The sequence below is a fragment of the Ranitomeya imitator genome, chromosome 5 (genome assembly GCF_032444005.1).
Source record: "Ranitomeya imitator isolate aRanImi1 chromosome 5, aRanImi1.pri, whole genome shotgun sequence".
NCBI lineage: Eukaryota > Metazoa > Chordata > Amphibia > Anura > Dendrobatidae > Ranitomeya > Ranitomeya imitator.
This window is the reverse complement of record NC_091286.1, coordinates 359,665,343-359,681,677: the sequence shown is the minus strand read 5'-3', so window position 1 is coordinate 359,681,677 and position 16,335 is coordinate 359,665,343. Positions and strand designations below refer to the sequence as shown.

General features: G+C 44.6%; 1 protein-coding gene across 1 annotated transcript in view; it reads left to right on the top strand.

Moving 5' to 3' along the window:
* Nucleotides 1-16,335, top strand: part of CD109 (CD109 molecule) — a 395,644-nt gene that overhangs the window by 331,723 nt on the left and 47,586 nt on the right. Inside the window, exons 26-27 of the mRNA XM_069726553.1 lie at nt 7,743-7,908; nt 9,547-9,737. Coding sequence (XP_069582654.1) covers nt 7,743-7,908; nt 9,547-9,737 — 357 coding nt within the window. The remainder of the gene's footprint in view (nt 1-7,742; nt 7,909-9,546; nt 9,738-16,335) is intronic.

Sequence of the window (16,335 nt, the reverse complement as noted above, 5' to 3'; positions counted from 1 at the left end):
ATTCCTATCTGCCTCAGGTAAAGTCTTTAGTAGGTCTATTACAATATGGTTCATCTTCTCGCATAAGCCGTTTGTTTGTGGATGATAGGCCGTCGTCCGGATCTTTTTGCAACCATACATATTACAGAATTCTCTGAAGATCTCTGATTCAAAGGCTGTACCTTGGTCGGTGAGAACCTGTTCCGGATATCCATGGGGTCTACAAAAGTACGTTTGGAACGCTTTGGCTGCTGTTTTTGCTGTCAGATCTTTTACGGGTACTACTACCAAGAAACGTGAATAATGGTCCACGATGGTCAAGGCATAGACATAGCCGGACCGGCTTGGTGTCAACTTCACGTGGTCCATGGCTACAAGTTCAAGTGGTTGTTTGGTGATTATGGGCTGCAGTGGTGCTCTTTGGTTCTTTTGATCGTTTCTTCTGAGGTTGCACGGGCCACAATTTCTGCACCACTGTTCGATTGATTTTCTCATCCCGACCCAATAAAATCTTTCTCTTAGAAGTACTTCTAACTTTTTCCAACCAAAGTGACCAGCACCATTATGGTAAGCTTCGAGGACCATCTTCACATCTTGTTTAGGCACAATAATCTGCCAAACCAATTCATGTGTTTTCGGATTGGTGTATCTTCTACAGAGCTTCCCTTGATACAGGAACACTTTGCCTCTCTCTTTCCAGAGTTGATGCGTCTCTTCTGGGGCATCCTCATCGGGATATGCACTTTGCTCAGTCAACAGTTCCTTCACCAACTTCACAGCCGGATTGCTGTCTTGGGTGTCAGCCCATCTATGGTGTGCTAACGGATTAAAATTCACCTCTTGTTGTTTCTGATAGGTACTTGACTGATGATGTTTTCCCTTGGGACGATGGAAGGCTGGTAGTTCAATTTCTTCAAGCTCCCCCGTTTCCTCTTCTACATCTCTCAAGTGTGGCATCCGGGATAGGGCATCGGCATTTCCATTCTTGCGACCTGCTCGATACTTGATTATGAAGTTGTAATTAGATAACCGGGCTATCCATCGCTGTTCTAACGCACCTAATTTGGCTGTGTCCAGGTGGGTCAACGGATTGTTGTCAGTATAGACAATAAATTCTGCAGCGGCCAGATAGTGCTTGAAACGCTCCGTCACAGCCCAAACTACTGCCAGTAGTTCCAATTTGAAGGAGCTGTAATTTTCTGAATTTCTTTCAGTAGGCCGGAGCTTTCTACTTGCAAAGGCGATGACTTTCTCCCGACCTTCTTGCTTTTGTGACAGCACCGCTCCTAGCCCCACATTACTGGCATCGGTGTAGAGGATGAAAGGTTGATGGTAATCTGGGTATGCCAGAACCTCTTCTCCGGTTAGTGCCTTCTTTAGTTGTTCAAAGGAGTCTTCCCTTTCGTCGTTCCACTGAAAAGGAGGGTTTCGGTTTGAAGGTTTCTTCGTCTGCCCTACCAAGGTGTCTTGCAAGGGTGCTGCCAACTTGGTAAATCCTTTTATAAATCTGCGATAGTAACCCACCAATCCCAGGAATTGTCTCACTTCTTTTGCGCTGGTAGGTCTTGGCCAATCCCTTATGGCGCTTATTTTCTCGGGATCTGGTGCTACTCCCTCCGAACTCACGATGTGTCCCAGGTACTGTACCTTTGGCTTGAGAAGGTGACATTTGGATGGCTTGACTTTCATGCCATACCTGGATAAGGCTTCGAACACTTCTGCCAGGTCTATTAAGTGTTGTTCGTAAGTCTTCGAGTAGACGATCACATCATCTAGGTACAGGAGGACGGTCTCGAAGTTCTTGTGTCCGAGGCAGCATTCCATCAGCCGCTGGAAGGTACCGGATGCGTTGCAGAGTCCGAACGGCATGCGATTAAATTCACATAGACCCATTGGTGTGGTGAATGCCGTCTTTTCCTTATCTCTCTCAGCCACAGGGACTTGCCAATACCCGCTTGTTAAGTCTAAGGTGGAAAAATAATTAGCAGATTTCAAAGCAGTTAAGGACTCTTCTATCCTAGGCAAGGGGTAGGCGTCTTTATGGGTGATGTTATTAATCTTCCGGTAGTCTACGCACATTCTCATGGTTCCGTCCTTTTTTTTGACAATCACTAGAGGGGCCGCCCAGGGGCTACAGCTGTCTCTTATTACCCCGGCCTGTTTCATTTCCCTCAGCATATCTTTTGCACATTGATAGTGAGCGGGCGGTATGGGTCTATATCTTTCTTTTATTGGGGGATGGTCACTTGTGGGGATTGTGAGTTCTACCCCTTCTATCCGTCCGAAGTCCAATGGGTGTTTACTGAAGACTTGTTCATATTCCGTCACTAGCCTATACACCCCTTGTTTTTGATGGGTAGGTGTTGAATTTACGCCCACGTGTAGCTGTTGGCACCAATCCTCCATTTCTCCATCTGAGCCATTGCCTTCCACGTGACAGGTTGGTTCTAAGGGCTCAATGGTTGTGATGGCATTGTTGTCAACAGTATATAGCTTTGCCATTGTAGCATACCTTGGCAAAGTGACCTCTTCCTCTCCACAGTTCAAAAGTCGTACCGGCACTCGTCCCCGGTGTACCTCGACTATCCCTCGTGCTGTGAGTATAGTGGGCCTGCTGTCGGTGTACACTGGTTCTATTAAGGCTTGATAATCTCGTCCCTTAGTACCAATGGCTGCTCTACACCATACCAGCATTTCTGTTTTTGGTGGGATTACAATAGACGTTGGATCACTTACCCTCACACTGCCGATTTCTCCACCTGCAACTTCTACCTGTTGCCTTAACATCAATACTTTTATTTCCCTCCGGAGAACTCTCTGCTGGCAGGATTGGGCAGTTTCAGCAATTTGCTGTAAGACAGAAATGACTTCGGAAAAGCAGTTCTCTAACACATTCATTCCTATCAATACAGTTGGTTCACAGTTCCGCCGGTCAACATCAACAACAATTATACCCTGTTTCTTCAGTTCTACTTTACCAATCTTTATGGTCATCTCCCTGAATCCTAGTTTCGGTACCAACTTACCATTACTGGCCCATATATCTAGTTCAACATCAGAGGGCCCTTTATCAATATCTGCATCAGCCCAGTACCTCTTATAAAGGATATACGGTATAGATGAAATCTGGGAACCTGTGTCCAGCAAAGCGTTGAGGGGAATTCCGTCCAGCACGATAGGGATAATGGGTCGTCCTCCGATGTACCTGTCGTGCCAGGGTGTTGGGCCTTGAAAGTTCATTCCTGCGAAGCGGCCCGCATTCCCAGGGGATTCCCGTTTAAATCACAATCTCGTGCAAAGTGGCCCGGCTGCTGGCAACGGCGGCAAATGGGCTGTCCATCCGGTTGGTAGCGGTCGCGGGGTCGTCCTCTCCATGTCGGGTATCTCCGGGGTCTCATCCATGGAACATCCTCTCTACAGTTTGCCAACTCCATCTTGTGTCCTCTCATCTCCTGCATGGTTTTAGCCATTGAAGCAACAACATCAGCTAAAGAGTCAAGCTTTTGTTGAAGAGCCTCATTAGTACTGGGCCCCAGGGGCTTAGCAATGGCCCCAGACATAGCTGATGTCACTGGCACTCCCTGTTGTTGAGGTGCCTCTGCCATGGGTTGCGCAGGATCCTGATCCCGAGGTGCCTCTGCCAGCTGGAGACGTATAGCGCTCTCCTTTAATTGGGCAAATGTCAATTCAGGGTTCTTAAAAACAAGCATGCTCACATGCCCCCGGTGAGAAGGGGTGTAGAGTCCCTCAATAAATTGATCTCTTAGTAGTTTATCCGCTCCGGTGTTAAAAATGGGTTCAGCCAGTGTAAGTGATTTAAGGGCTTCCTGCAGGTTTAAGGCAAAGTCTCTCACGCCCTCATTAGCTTTTTGTTTGCAATTAAAGAATCATATTTTAGCTTTGCTGCTGGCCGTGGTTTCAAATGTAGCTTTTAATCCAGCAAATATGCGTTCAACAGTGCCTTTTAGATCAGCTGCCCATGCTGTGACTTCTCGCTTAGCATGGCCACTTAACTGCATCATCAGGAGACTAACACGCTGAACTTCACCCACAGGGAACATGTCAAAATGGGCCAGCATCTTTTCTCTGAAATCGTCAAGGGTATTAGGCTCACCTTCATACATTGGAAGCCATGGGCCACCCGGGGTATATGGCATCAGCACCGGCATGATGGGCGCCACTCCTTGCACCGCTGTGCTACCGGACTCTCTATTGACACTCTGTCTTTCAGCTGCATTAGCGTTGCCGGGTGCTGCGGCGTCTCCGTGCTGCGACATACTGTGCCCCCTTAGTTAATCCGGACCCTTCCGGTCCTCCGCTTCCGTCGGGATAGTGTAGATTCGTTCCGCTGTGCAGCAGGATCGATTTTCCCCTTGCTCTGATGTCAGAGCGCTCAGCTTGGTGCTGCCCACAATGACACGCCCCCTGCTGCTCCCGCCCGCCGCGCGCTCAGTAATGGCGGATTCTGAAGTTTTTCAGTTAGACTGGGGCTCAGGTAATGGCGTAGCTCAATTAACAGTCTCGTGCCTAACGGTTATGAAGTGATTACCTCAGGGGATGGCGGCCATCTTTACTCCATTATAATCAATGGGGAAAAGTCACTTTCAATAGTTTTCAATGGGGAATGGATTTTTCTTTAATAAAGTCAATTTTCAAGATTTTTCATCCCAGTTTTCACAGTTTTGGGCTCCAATCACGGCACACAATACCCGGTATACGGGCTGGCTAGATCCTGTTCGTGACGCCAATTGTGACGCCCAGGAGACCGGGATACCCAGCACCGGACCAATGGAGTCTGTCTCTTGAGGGGGATGTCACGGGTGGCTTGACCCGGTGCCGTGGCCTCAGGCAATGCACAGTGTAAGGGGTATCATGAGGGGACAGGCACTTACTTGATCAGCAGCAGGTTCTCCCAGCGGTGACGATCCCGATCCTGGATAGATGGCTATTGTCCAAATGAAAGACTGAGGCACTGAAACGTTTAACCAGTTTACTTTAACATAAAAGGATTTACAACCAGTCCTGTCACCGGAGTCTGTATGGGAACTCTGAGTTACTTTGACCCTGCCGGGGTCTTCGCCTCTTATTGTGCGCAATTTCTGTGTGGCCCTGCTGCTGTATGTGAACTGGCTGCCGGCCCAATCTGTCCCCTCCGGGTCCTGGTTCGACGGGCAACCCGAGTCCTTTTATCGGTTTACCCCCTCTGGGAGTACCGCTGAACTCTGTGTCTGTTGCTGCGTCCGGCCCTAGTGAAGCTGATATCACCTCACGTTTTTCCGGTTGCTGTATTATATATAATGAATACAGCCACGGATCCGGTATCCGTCTTTGCGCCTGTTCTGGATAGTGATTAATGCTACCCGGTTCTCACAATGTCCTTTTTCTCTATCCCTCTTCTCCTCAGGCCGGTGATTTAGGCCTGGTAACAGTCACAGGGCTGTTAGAGATTCAACTGTATGACCTCTCACTTTCAGCTCCTTAGCCCAACTGCCATTTCTTCTCTCAGACCAGAATGGATCAAGGGGAGTCTCTGGAGCTCCCCCTTCTGGCCGGAGGTGGTAGTGCAGTCTTGCTATTTTAGTATTTGTACTTACTGTCAGTAACTATTTTTGTGGCAAATACCCCTAGGGGTGCCACATATAGTTAATTAATATAGATATCTATGAGCCATTAGAGACTCTATAATACAAAATTCAATTAAATACCTCCTAATAATAATAACTCGTAGTGGTGTCTAGAAGGAGAGTAAGTATTACAGATCAACAAGAAAAGATATCAATTGTCTGCTATTTACAAGTTTCCTATTGATTTCTTATGGTCACATAAAGCTGCAAAACAGAGCAAAGTAGTTTAGGACTGGTGCAGTGGCGGATATAGATAGTCTATGATACTGTGCGATATTCTGTACATCATATAATAAAGTACAAAAAGAGCATCAGGGCATCACCGCCAGATATAGATGTAGTGTCATATGCTGAGACAACTTAGATGAACACATAACGGTATCATCGCCAGAAAAAGTCATATGGGCATCAGAGCCAGATTAAATAGATTGTTCAGCTTCGTTTTGCATATGCTGAAACAACTTAGATAAATGCATAACGGCATCAACAGCAGAAAAAATATATGGGCATCAACGCCAGATTGAATGGATTGTTCAGTTTCAGTTTGCATATTCTCACATAAAAAATGTGCACTCATGCATCGGTACACACATGGCGGCATGATTGTCAGAAAGAAACTATATGGGCATGAACGCTAGATTCAAAAACATTGTTCAGCCTAGATTTGCACGCTGTCATCAGAGAGTGAGTTCATGCACACGTATACGCAAAACGGCATCATCACCAGACGCAATCATATGGGCATCAGCACCAGATTCAATGAATCATTCAGCTTAGGTTTGCATGTTATCGCATAGCAAAGTGAACTCAAGCATAAATATAGACCTTATGTATAACTAAATTAGGCAACATCGACAAACCTATGCGGGCATCATCGCCAGAAATAACAAAAAATATAGAGCAGATAATGAAATTTCACATATTAGATGTGAGCATATACAAATGTAAAGGAGAATTATCAGACTGAATCATCAGATCATCTAACAGATGAAACTATGTAAAAATGTAAAGGCATCACCATCAGACATATAGTTAAAATAAGGTCATGTTCCCGGCATGTGGTGATAGAGAAGACTCGGGTAATTTAGGTAATTAGACAGACATGTAAGCAGATTATAAGCACCAGTAAATCATCATAGTGCACTTATCTTAAGGGATTTGATCTCCCATCCCGACGCATTTTCCCCCTTATGGTCCCAAGGGGTTCATTGGGGGAATGCCTATGATAGGTAATCGGGCAGCTGGAAAACGAGAGAATGCTGCACGCTGTCCGAGAGACTGCTCTTACATAAGATATTATATTATTCCAATGTTTTATTCTAAGATATATGAATTAAAATGTACTTTGTCAGTGGGACAACTCCTTTAAGCTTTTTTCCATGTGGAAAAGCTCATCGTTATATTTGATAAGGAAAAACTTCCCCAATTGTAGACCTTTTTTCAAGCAATATCAAGCGTTGGACGGCGACTTTGTTCAAGCGTTTAATTTTTGCCCTCTGTGCATTGAGTTTGACATCCCTGCTGTAGAGTAAGCTGTAAATCAATATGCCAGTGAATGATTACAGCATTACAAAAGGCAACTCATAGTCACATCAACTCAATGTTGTGCTGTGATGCGTAGTTAGCGGTCACAGTAATAGCTCTCTGCATCCCCACAATTTCCATTGACTTGTAGTGAGTGATTCACGGAGAATATAACTTAATTTTCTGCTTTCAGCCACTCTTCCTCTAATAATTTCAGTGCTTTTGACTTCAAAAGCAATTAACATACCGTTCCCAACATGTAAAGAAGGCCAGAAAGAGCTTCTGGTTGCAGGAAGATGAAACAACATGGTTCCTGTGTTATATGTGAATATTGTGAGTCATGACTGTATCCAGTGGGATTCCTCAGTGTCTCCATAATGACATAGTTTGCATTTACAGGTAAGAGAAAACCCCATGCCATTGTACGTTTTGTGCACTGTAAATGATGCATTTTATATGGCATTGTTGGCTGTACACTAATCCAATGCAGAGGAGAATTCCATTTAACCACTACTATGGTAAAACAAGTAAATGAAAGCTCCGTGTGCTATTTCCAGTGAGGAGGGATTTCGTCTCTACATTTTGATTTAAAACAAATGTTTTTCACTCCTTTAGAATTCTTCTCAAATAACAGCTGCTACAAATTACTTGGAGTCTCAAATGAATGAAGTCATTGCAGATAACTACACCCTCAGTCTTGTGACCTATGCTTTATCATTGGTTGGAAGAAGTAAAGCTAAAGAGGGTCTGGACCTTTTGAACCACCGGGCAGAGCACAGTGGTAACTATTTGTTTTTTTTTTTAAATTACGGTTAGACACATATGTAGAAAAAACGTATTTGTGAAAAAGAATAATTCAAACTGATAGCAGCTTAACTCTGGAATTACAGTCATAGCATCATAGAGTCAATTACAGTCATACTGTGTGTCTTGTTAACACCTGCTTAACCCTCTTGTGTGAGTTACATGTACATTACACGCCAGGATTAGGCATATGGAGTGAGCTCAGGAGCAGATGCCTGCTGTATTACTTAGCCAGCATCTTCTGGTAACAGCAGCAATTGAAGCTAAGCTCTGATTGCTGCTGTTACCGCCCTAAATTCCGCAGTTAATCTGACAGCAACATTTAAAAAATGTAATTCTAAAGGACTTTGTTGGACTTTGTTTTGTGGTGATCTCAAGCTGCCGATGGATTTCTGGGGACCTACTTAGGGTTCTGCATGTTGGTACTCCTGTGAAGCTGCTCTATTGATAACAAGGAATCAAAATATTCTAAATCAAAATGGTATCAATAAAGAATTTAACAAATTGTATGGTAAAATAAATGTTGTAATTAAAAATTACAATTTTGCCCACAAGAAACAAGCCCATATTTTGCTATGTTGATGAAAAAATTAGAAAGTTCTAACTCTTGGAAGAGCGGAGGAAAAAACAAAAATTGGCAGAAGCTACAGCCATCACTCAGGAGCAGAGATGAGGGGATATGAAGCCCTTAAAGGGGTTGTCCAGTGCAAATCGATACGTCCGCAGTCACTCTGTGTGACTGCAGACTTATGAATCCCCCAGCGCACATACTGTGCGTTGCAAGTATTCGCTGGTTTCTGACCCTGGTCAGCCAGTAGCCTCGCTCCATACACTTGTAGTGAGTGAGGCTGCAACCCGTCTAGTGACGCGGCCATTCAGTGTGCATGGCTGACTAGAGGGCATGGCCTCATTCCATAAAAGTGTATGGCAGCGAGGCCAGTAATTTCAGACATATTGATTTGGACTGGAAAACCCCTTTAGTATAGAGTTCAGAGAGTACTTTATCCTTAGGAGATACTTTCATTGCATGTGAGGAAATGGCTCATGTCAATTTCTAACTTGTTTTCTCATTAAATTTGCTGGTAATACAAGACAGTAAGGCATATTTTAAACACCACTACCCCCTGGTACAGAGGCTAATGGGACAACTATGGAGGTGCAAATACTTAGCTCATCACTCACCACCAGTCCTGCTATCCCCTCAACCCAATACCCAGTCCATCTCCTCTTCTTTTCCCCTTCCTCAGTCGCACAAATTCTCTTTGCCCTCTTCACTCCAGGCACAACCAAGCCTCAGACAACCTTTATCGGCATGTCATGTGGTTACGACGTGAGTCACCCAAGTAATGACATGGCGTGTAGTGACTGCTCATGCCAGATGATCTAGCCTGTATTGAATAAGTTCAAGAGAATTGCACAATGGGGAAAGGGGAAAAGAAGTCAGAGACAGCGGGCTACAGACCAGTGGGACAGGCGAGTGGTGAGGTGAGTATTATGGTGTGGAGCCATTCTTAGTGCCTTGTACACTTTTATAATTCTGTTTACTTATTATAGATTCTAAAAACATACAAACCAGTATTTTCATGGTAGATATTTTTTAATTACTTAATTACAGGAGATTTAAGATTCTGGAAGTCTAACATTCAAATTGCACCTGGCTGGTGGCAACCCAGTTCTGTTGATATAGAAGTGGCATCCTACGTTCTACTGTCACATGTATTACAAAATCGTGTTTCTGAGGGAGTAGCAGTGATGAAGTGGTTATGCCAACAAAGAAACTACCGTGGAGGATATTCTTCTACTCAGGTTAGTTATGTTAGCAAAGTTGGTCTGTGAAAATTTATGTGCCTCATTGATGTCAAAAGAGTTTTGCACTTTCACAAAACTGTACCTAAATGATTGCACAGTTGTATAATAGCAAAACGCGTATAATATTTATCTTCGGGATTCCAGCGCTGGCTCTTCACTGTTCCAGTCTTTGCGTTTTGGCTGCTGTGGTAATTTCACAACTACAGCACACATCACTGCTGCAGCAAATCACTGAGATCAGCAGCTTGCGCTTTCTACATCAACTGAACTTCTGAGCTCAGTCATAGGCTGCAGTGGTGATGTGCATTGTAGATGTGACATTACTGCTATAGCCAAAACACAGATAAGAGTAGAGGTGTAAAACCAGGGATAGACCTTGGGAGGCGGAGTACTAACTACACTGCTCAAAAAATAAAGGGAACACTTAAACAACAGAATATAACTCCAAGTAAATCAAACTTTTGTGAAATCAAACTGTCCACTTAGGAAGCAGCACTGCTTGACAATTAATTTCACATGCTGTTGTGCAAATGGAATAGACAACAGGTGGAAATTATTGGCAATTATCAAGACACGCTCAAAAAAGGAGGTGGGGACCACAGACCACATCTCAGTACCAATGCTTTCTGGCTGATGTTTTGGTCACATTTGAATGTTGGTTGTGCTTTCACACTCGTTGTAGCATGAGATGGACTCTACAACCCACACAAGTGGCTCAGGTAGTGCAGCTCATCCAGGATGGCACATCAATTTGAGCTGTGGCAAGAAGGTTTGCTGTGTCTGTCAGCGTAGTGTCCAGAGGCTGGAGGTGCTACCAGGAGACAGGCCAGTACACCAGGAGAAGTGGAGGGGGCTGTAGGAGGGCAACAACCCAGCAGCAGGACCGCTACCTCAGCCTTTGTGCAAGGAGGAACAGTAGGATCACTGCCAGAGCTCTGCAAAATGACCTCCAGCAGGCCACAAATGTGCATGTGTCTGCACAAATGGTTAGAAACTGACTCCATAAGGATGGTCTGAGTGCCTGACGTGCACAGATGGGGGTTGTGCTCACAGCCCAACACTGTGCAGGACAATTGGTATTTGCCATAGAACACCAGGATTGGCAAATTTGCCATTGGCGCCCTGCGCTCTTCACAGATGAAAGCAGAATCACACTGAGCACCTGTGACAGAGTCTGGAGATGACGTGGAGAGCGATCTGCTGCCTGCAACATCCTTCGGCATGACCTTTTTGGCAGTGGATGGTAATGATGTGGGGTGGCATTTCTTTGGAGGGTTGCACAGCCCTCCATGTGCTAGCCAAAGGTAGCCTGACTGCCATTAGGTACCGAGATGAGATCCTCAGACCCCTTGTGAGACCACATGCTGGTGCGGTTGGCCCTGTGTTCCTCCTATTGCAGGACAATGCCAGACCACATGTGGCTGGAGTGTGTCACCAGTTCCTGAAAGATGAAGGCATTGAAGCTATGGACTGGCCCGCCCGTTCCCCAGACCTCAATCTGATTGAACACATCTGGGACATCATGGCTCACACCATCCACCAACATCACATTGTGCCACAGACTGTCCAGGAGTTGGTGGATGCTTTCATCCATGTGTGGGAGGAGATCCCTCAGGAGACCATCCATCGCCTCATCAAAAGCATGCCCAGGCATTGTAGGGAGGTCATACAGGCACATGGAGGCAACACACACACAACTGAACATCATTTTCTTGTATTGAGGCATTTCCACTGAAGTTGGATCAGCCTGTAATTTGATTTTCCACTTTGATTTTGAGTATCATTCCAAACACAGACCACCATGGGATAATCATTTTAATTTACATTGATCATTTTTAGGTTTTATTGTTCTCAACACATTCCACTATGTAATTAATAAAGATTTGCAACTGAAATATTTCATTCATTGATCTCTAGGATGTGGTATTTTAGTGTTTCCTTTATTTTTTTGAGCAGTGTATATTTGTTGTTTTACAACTATGCAGTCATTTAGGTACCACTTTCGAGGGGAATAGAGATAGAAAGAAAACAAGTAGCAAAAACAGCAATAGATTTACTCTCATGTTATGATTTTTTATTATGCACATGCTCCAGGCAAGGTGCTGAGATTGGTTTATACAGACATTTCATGCTACAACATTCCCTTTAAGAAGGAGAAGGATACAACAATAAATTATCAGCTCATATAGCCCTGAGGTGCACACAGTCTACTCTGCATCTCCAGTGCGGGACTCATTATAGTCCTAGGAGTGTGAGATGACGTCTAATCCCAGTCACTCACGGTCACATTCATCCACCTCTTATGTGATACCCCTCAGTCAATTAAATTCCATGTGTAAGTACAGAGCAGACATTGACGCGTTTCAGATGACAAATAAGCAAGGTTGGTCAATTTCAGCTGCAGATTTTCTCCATAACATGTAGGTAAGATTTTTTAAAAAATGTCATCCACAATGCTAGTATAATACACAGTGGATTTTCCACCCAGAAGCAAAAGTTATGGACGTGCACTGCTCTGGATCGACCAGTGCATGTGGAGCGCCTGCTAGGGCAATGGGGATACTCGGTAGCGGGCCGGTTCTTAGAGGGATGTGTCACAGTGGCAGTGACCCGGTCTGTGGTCCTGGGCGTCCAATAAAAGAGTATAGAGTGGAGTGGGAAAATAAAGTCTAAAGAGTAATGTTCGTGACGCCACCTGTGGCACTCGGCCAGGGATGGCCGACGCTACTTAAAGGGGTCCACTGGGGACGATGGTATTGCAGCAGAGGTGGTACCATATGTGCACACATTGCGGATTTGTCCCTGCGGATCCACAGCAGTTTTCAATGCATTGTACAGTACCATATAAACCTATGGAAAAACAAATCCGCAGTGCACATGCTGTGGAAAATTCCGCGCAGAAATGCTGTGGTTTATTTTACGTAGCATGTCAATTCTTTGTGCAGATTCTGCAGCGTTTTACACCTATTCCTTTATAGGAGTCCGCGGGTGTAAAAACGCAGGCGAAATCCGCACAAAATCTACACAAAATCCACAGTAAATCCACTGGGAATCCGCAGGTCTTCTTAGGTGGACACTACCCACATGGCAGGCAACTCGAGCCTTTTTACAGGTGTCCCTTCTCATGGTGACTCCGGACTATAATCTGCTGCTGTGCCATAGGGTGTCATTGTGGGTAGGAGACTTGGAGTCTCCTGCCCGCCAGTTTCTGCTGTGGGGCATACAGTTCTCCCACAACCTTCCGGCCTCTGGTTTCTTGCTCTTGAACCTGGAGGGAGCCCAGTCGCAGCTCCACTCCAGTTTCTCTCTCCTCTTGTGCTCCTTCTCTCCTCACTGACTCCTACAGACTGACTGCTAACTCCTACTCCAGCCTGAATATGTAGGGAAGCTACTCTCAAACCGGGTCTAGAACTCCCCCTTCTGGCCTGGAGTCAGAACAGTGTTGTATGTACATGTTACCTGTTAAGGGGTCCTTCTTGCTTCCAGGTATTGCATCACCCTCCCCGTGAGGAAGGCAATACCACTGTGACCACCGAACTCCTGGGGTGTCACACATGCTGTAAGGTTTTTCACATGGACCAGTCATTGGGATGCACAGGTTACTATTGTATCATTGTACGGGACAGTGAACACATGAAAACCAAACTGATGAAAAATATGTCAGTAAGAACGAGCCCAAACTGTGTCCTCTGTGTCTGGTGTCTGACAGCTCACAGATCCGGTAGTAACCAGTGTCCTGTGCACTATTGTTCACATGGATGGCAGCACACACTAGTCTTGTCTGGGTAAGGGACCGGAGTTGTGCATGTCAATAGCGGGCAGCTCCTGCACCTGTCTACCATGTAGATCAGCATACAAAGCCAGTCATGTCTGCAATTTGTGGATGTGTCTGGCTGAGTTTTAGCATGGGCCAGGTTGATTCTCCCACAGTTTACAATTATAGACACATTTGTACATTCAAACACACACAATACACATACATGCATACATACATACAAACTTAAACACTTTAACACAGAGTTGTATCTAAGTTTTCCAGCACCTGGGACAAGAATTCAGTTTGGTGCCCCACCACCCCACCCCAAGCACATATGCGATTTGCACACTTAGTCACGTACGAACGAGATGCTCTCACTAATTCTTTCAATGTTCAGTGAAGAACTGAGAGAAGCAGGAAGAGAAGTGGAAGAGGAAGCTAGTTGGCAAGTACAGCAAGTATGAAAATTGATGAAAATCGCATGAATGAAGTGGCCATGTGATGGCTGCTGGAACCTGCAAGCAGAGCTGAATCCTCATAGTGACTATATTCTATGCTTGTAATAGAAATATGTACACTACCGTTCAAAAGTTTAGGGTCACTTAGAAATTTCCTTATTTTTGAAATTTCCTTATATACACTACCGTTCAAAAGTTTAGGGTCACTTAGAAATTTCCTTATTTTTTTTCCAATGAAGCTAACATTAAATGATTCAGAAATACACTCTATACATTGTTAATGTGGTTAATGACTATTCTAGCTGTAAACATCTGGTTTGTAATGCAATATCTTCATAGGTGTATAGAGGCCCATTTATAACAATCATCAGTGTTCTTATGGTACTTTGAGTTTGCTAACTGTGTAAGAAGGCTAATGGATGGTTAGAATACCCTTGAAAACCCTTGTGCAAGTATGTTAGCACAGCGGAAAACAGTTTGGCTGATTAGAGAAGCTAAAAACCTGATCCTCCATTGAGCTAGTTGAGAATCTGGAGGATTACATTTGTTGGTTCTATTAAACTCTCAAAATGGCCAGAACAAAAATTACTTTCATGTGAAACTCGACAGTCTATTCTTGTTCTTAGAAATAAAGGCTATTCCATGCGAGAAATTGCCAAGAAACTGAAGATTTCCTACAACGGTGTTTACTACTCCCTTCAGAGGAGAGCACAAACAGGTTCTAACCAGAGTTGAAAGAGAATTTTGAGGCACCGCTGCACAACTGTACAACAAGACAAGTACATTAGAGTCTGTAGTTTGAGAAATCGACCCCTCACAGGTCCTCAACTGGCAGCTTCATTAAATAGTACACCAAAACGCCAGTGTCAGCGTCTACAGTGAAGAGGCGACTCTGGGATGCTGACCTTCAGGGCAGAATGGCAAAGAAAAAGCCATATCTGAGACTGGTTAATAAAAGGAAAAGATTAATATGGGCAAAAGAACACAGACATTTGTGAGACGCAGAACAACTGAAAAGATGCTGGAAGAGTGTCTGACGCCATCTGTCAAGCATGGTGGAGGTAATGTGATGGTCTGGGATTGCTTTGGTGCTGGTAAAGTGGGAGATTTTTACAAGGTAAAAGTAATATTGAATAAGGAAGGCTGTCGCTTTATTTTGCAACCCCATGCCATACCCTGTGGACAGCACTTGATTGGAGCCAATTTCATCCTAAAAGCACACCTCCAAATTATGTAAGAACTATTTTGGGAAGAAGCAGGCAGCTGGTATTCTATCTGTAATGGAGTGGCCAGCGCAGTCACCAGATCTAAACCCCATTGAGCTGTTGTGGGAGCAGCAGGACCATATGGTACGCAAAAAGTGCCCATCAAGCCAAACCAACTTGTGGGAGGGGCTTTTGGAAGCATGGGGTGAAATTTTTCCAGATTACCTCAGCAAAGAAACTGCTAGAATGCCATAGTTCTGCAATGCTGTAATTGCTGTAAAGGGAGCATTGTTTGACGAAAGCAAAGTTTGAAAGAGAAAATTAATGTTTCAAATACAAATATTTTTTTTCGATCCTTGTCAATGTCTGGACTAGATTTTAAATTCATTTGGCAACTCATTTGATTAATAAAAGTATGAATTTTGATGGAAAACAAAAAATTGTCTGGGTGACTCTAAACTTTTGAATGGTAGTCTATATGGCACCATTGTGGTTGGAGTGGGTGGTGTTATGACCTGGTGGTTAGGAGCACCCGGAATGACCTGATAGTTAAACCTCATACAGGACGAGCTCTGGGATGTGGGAGCTCTGCTGACCGCAAGCCCTAATCCTATCACACACACTAGAAATAGCCGTGGAGCGCTCCTGACCAGACCTAGGCGCCTCGTCACAGCCTAAGAACTATCTAGCCCTAGAGAAAGAAAATAAAGCCTACCTTGCCTCAGAGAAATTCCCCAAAGGTAAAGGAAGCCCCCCACATATATTGACTGTGAGTAAGATGAAAGTCACAAACGCGGAGATGAAACAGGTTTCAGCAAAGGGAGGCCAGACTTACTAAATAGACAGAGGATAGGAAAGGTAACTTTGCGATCAGCACAAAAACCTACAAAAGACCACGCAAAGTCTGCAAAAAAGACCTCCGCACCGACTCACTGTGCGGAGGGGCCACTCTGCATCCCAGAGCTTCCAGCTAGCAAGACAAAATCATGAAAACCAGCTGGACAAGAAAACAGAGAACAAAATAAGACTATAAGGAACTTAGCTTCTGCAGGAGAAGGCAGGTCACCAGAGAGATCCAGGAGCGAGCTGAACGAATGCAAAAACATTGACAGCTGGCATGGAGTAACGATCTGAAAGGAGTTCAATAGAGCAACCAACCAAAGGATAACCCATGT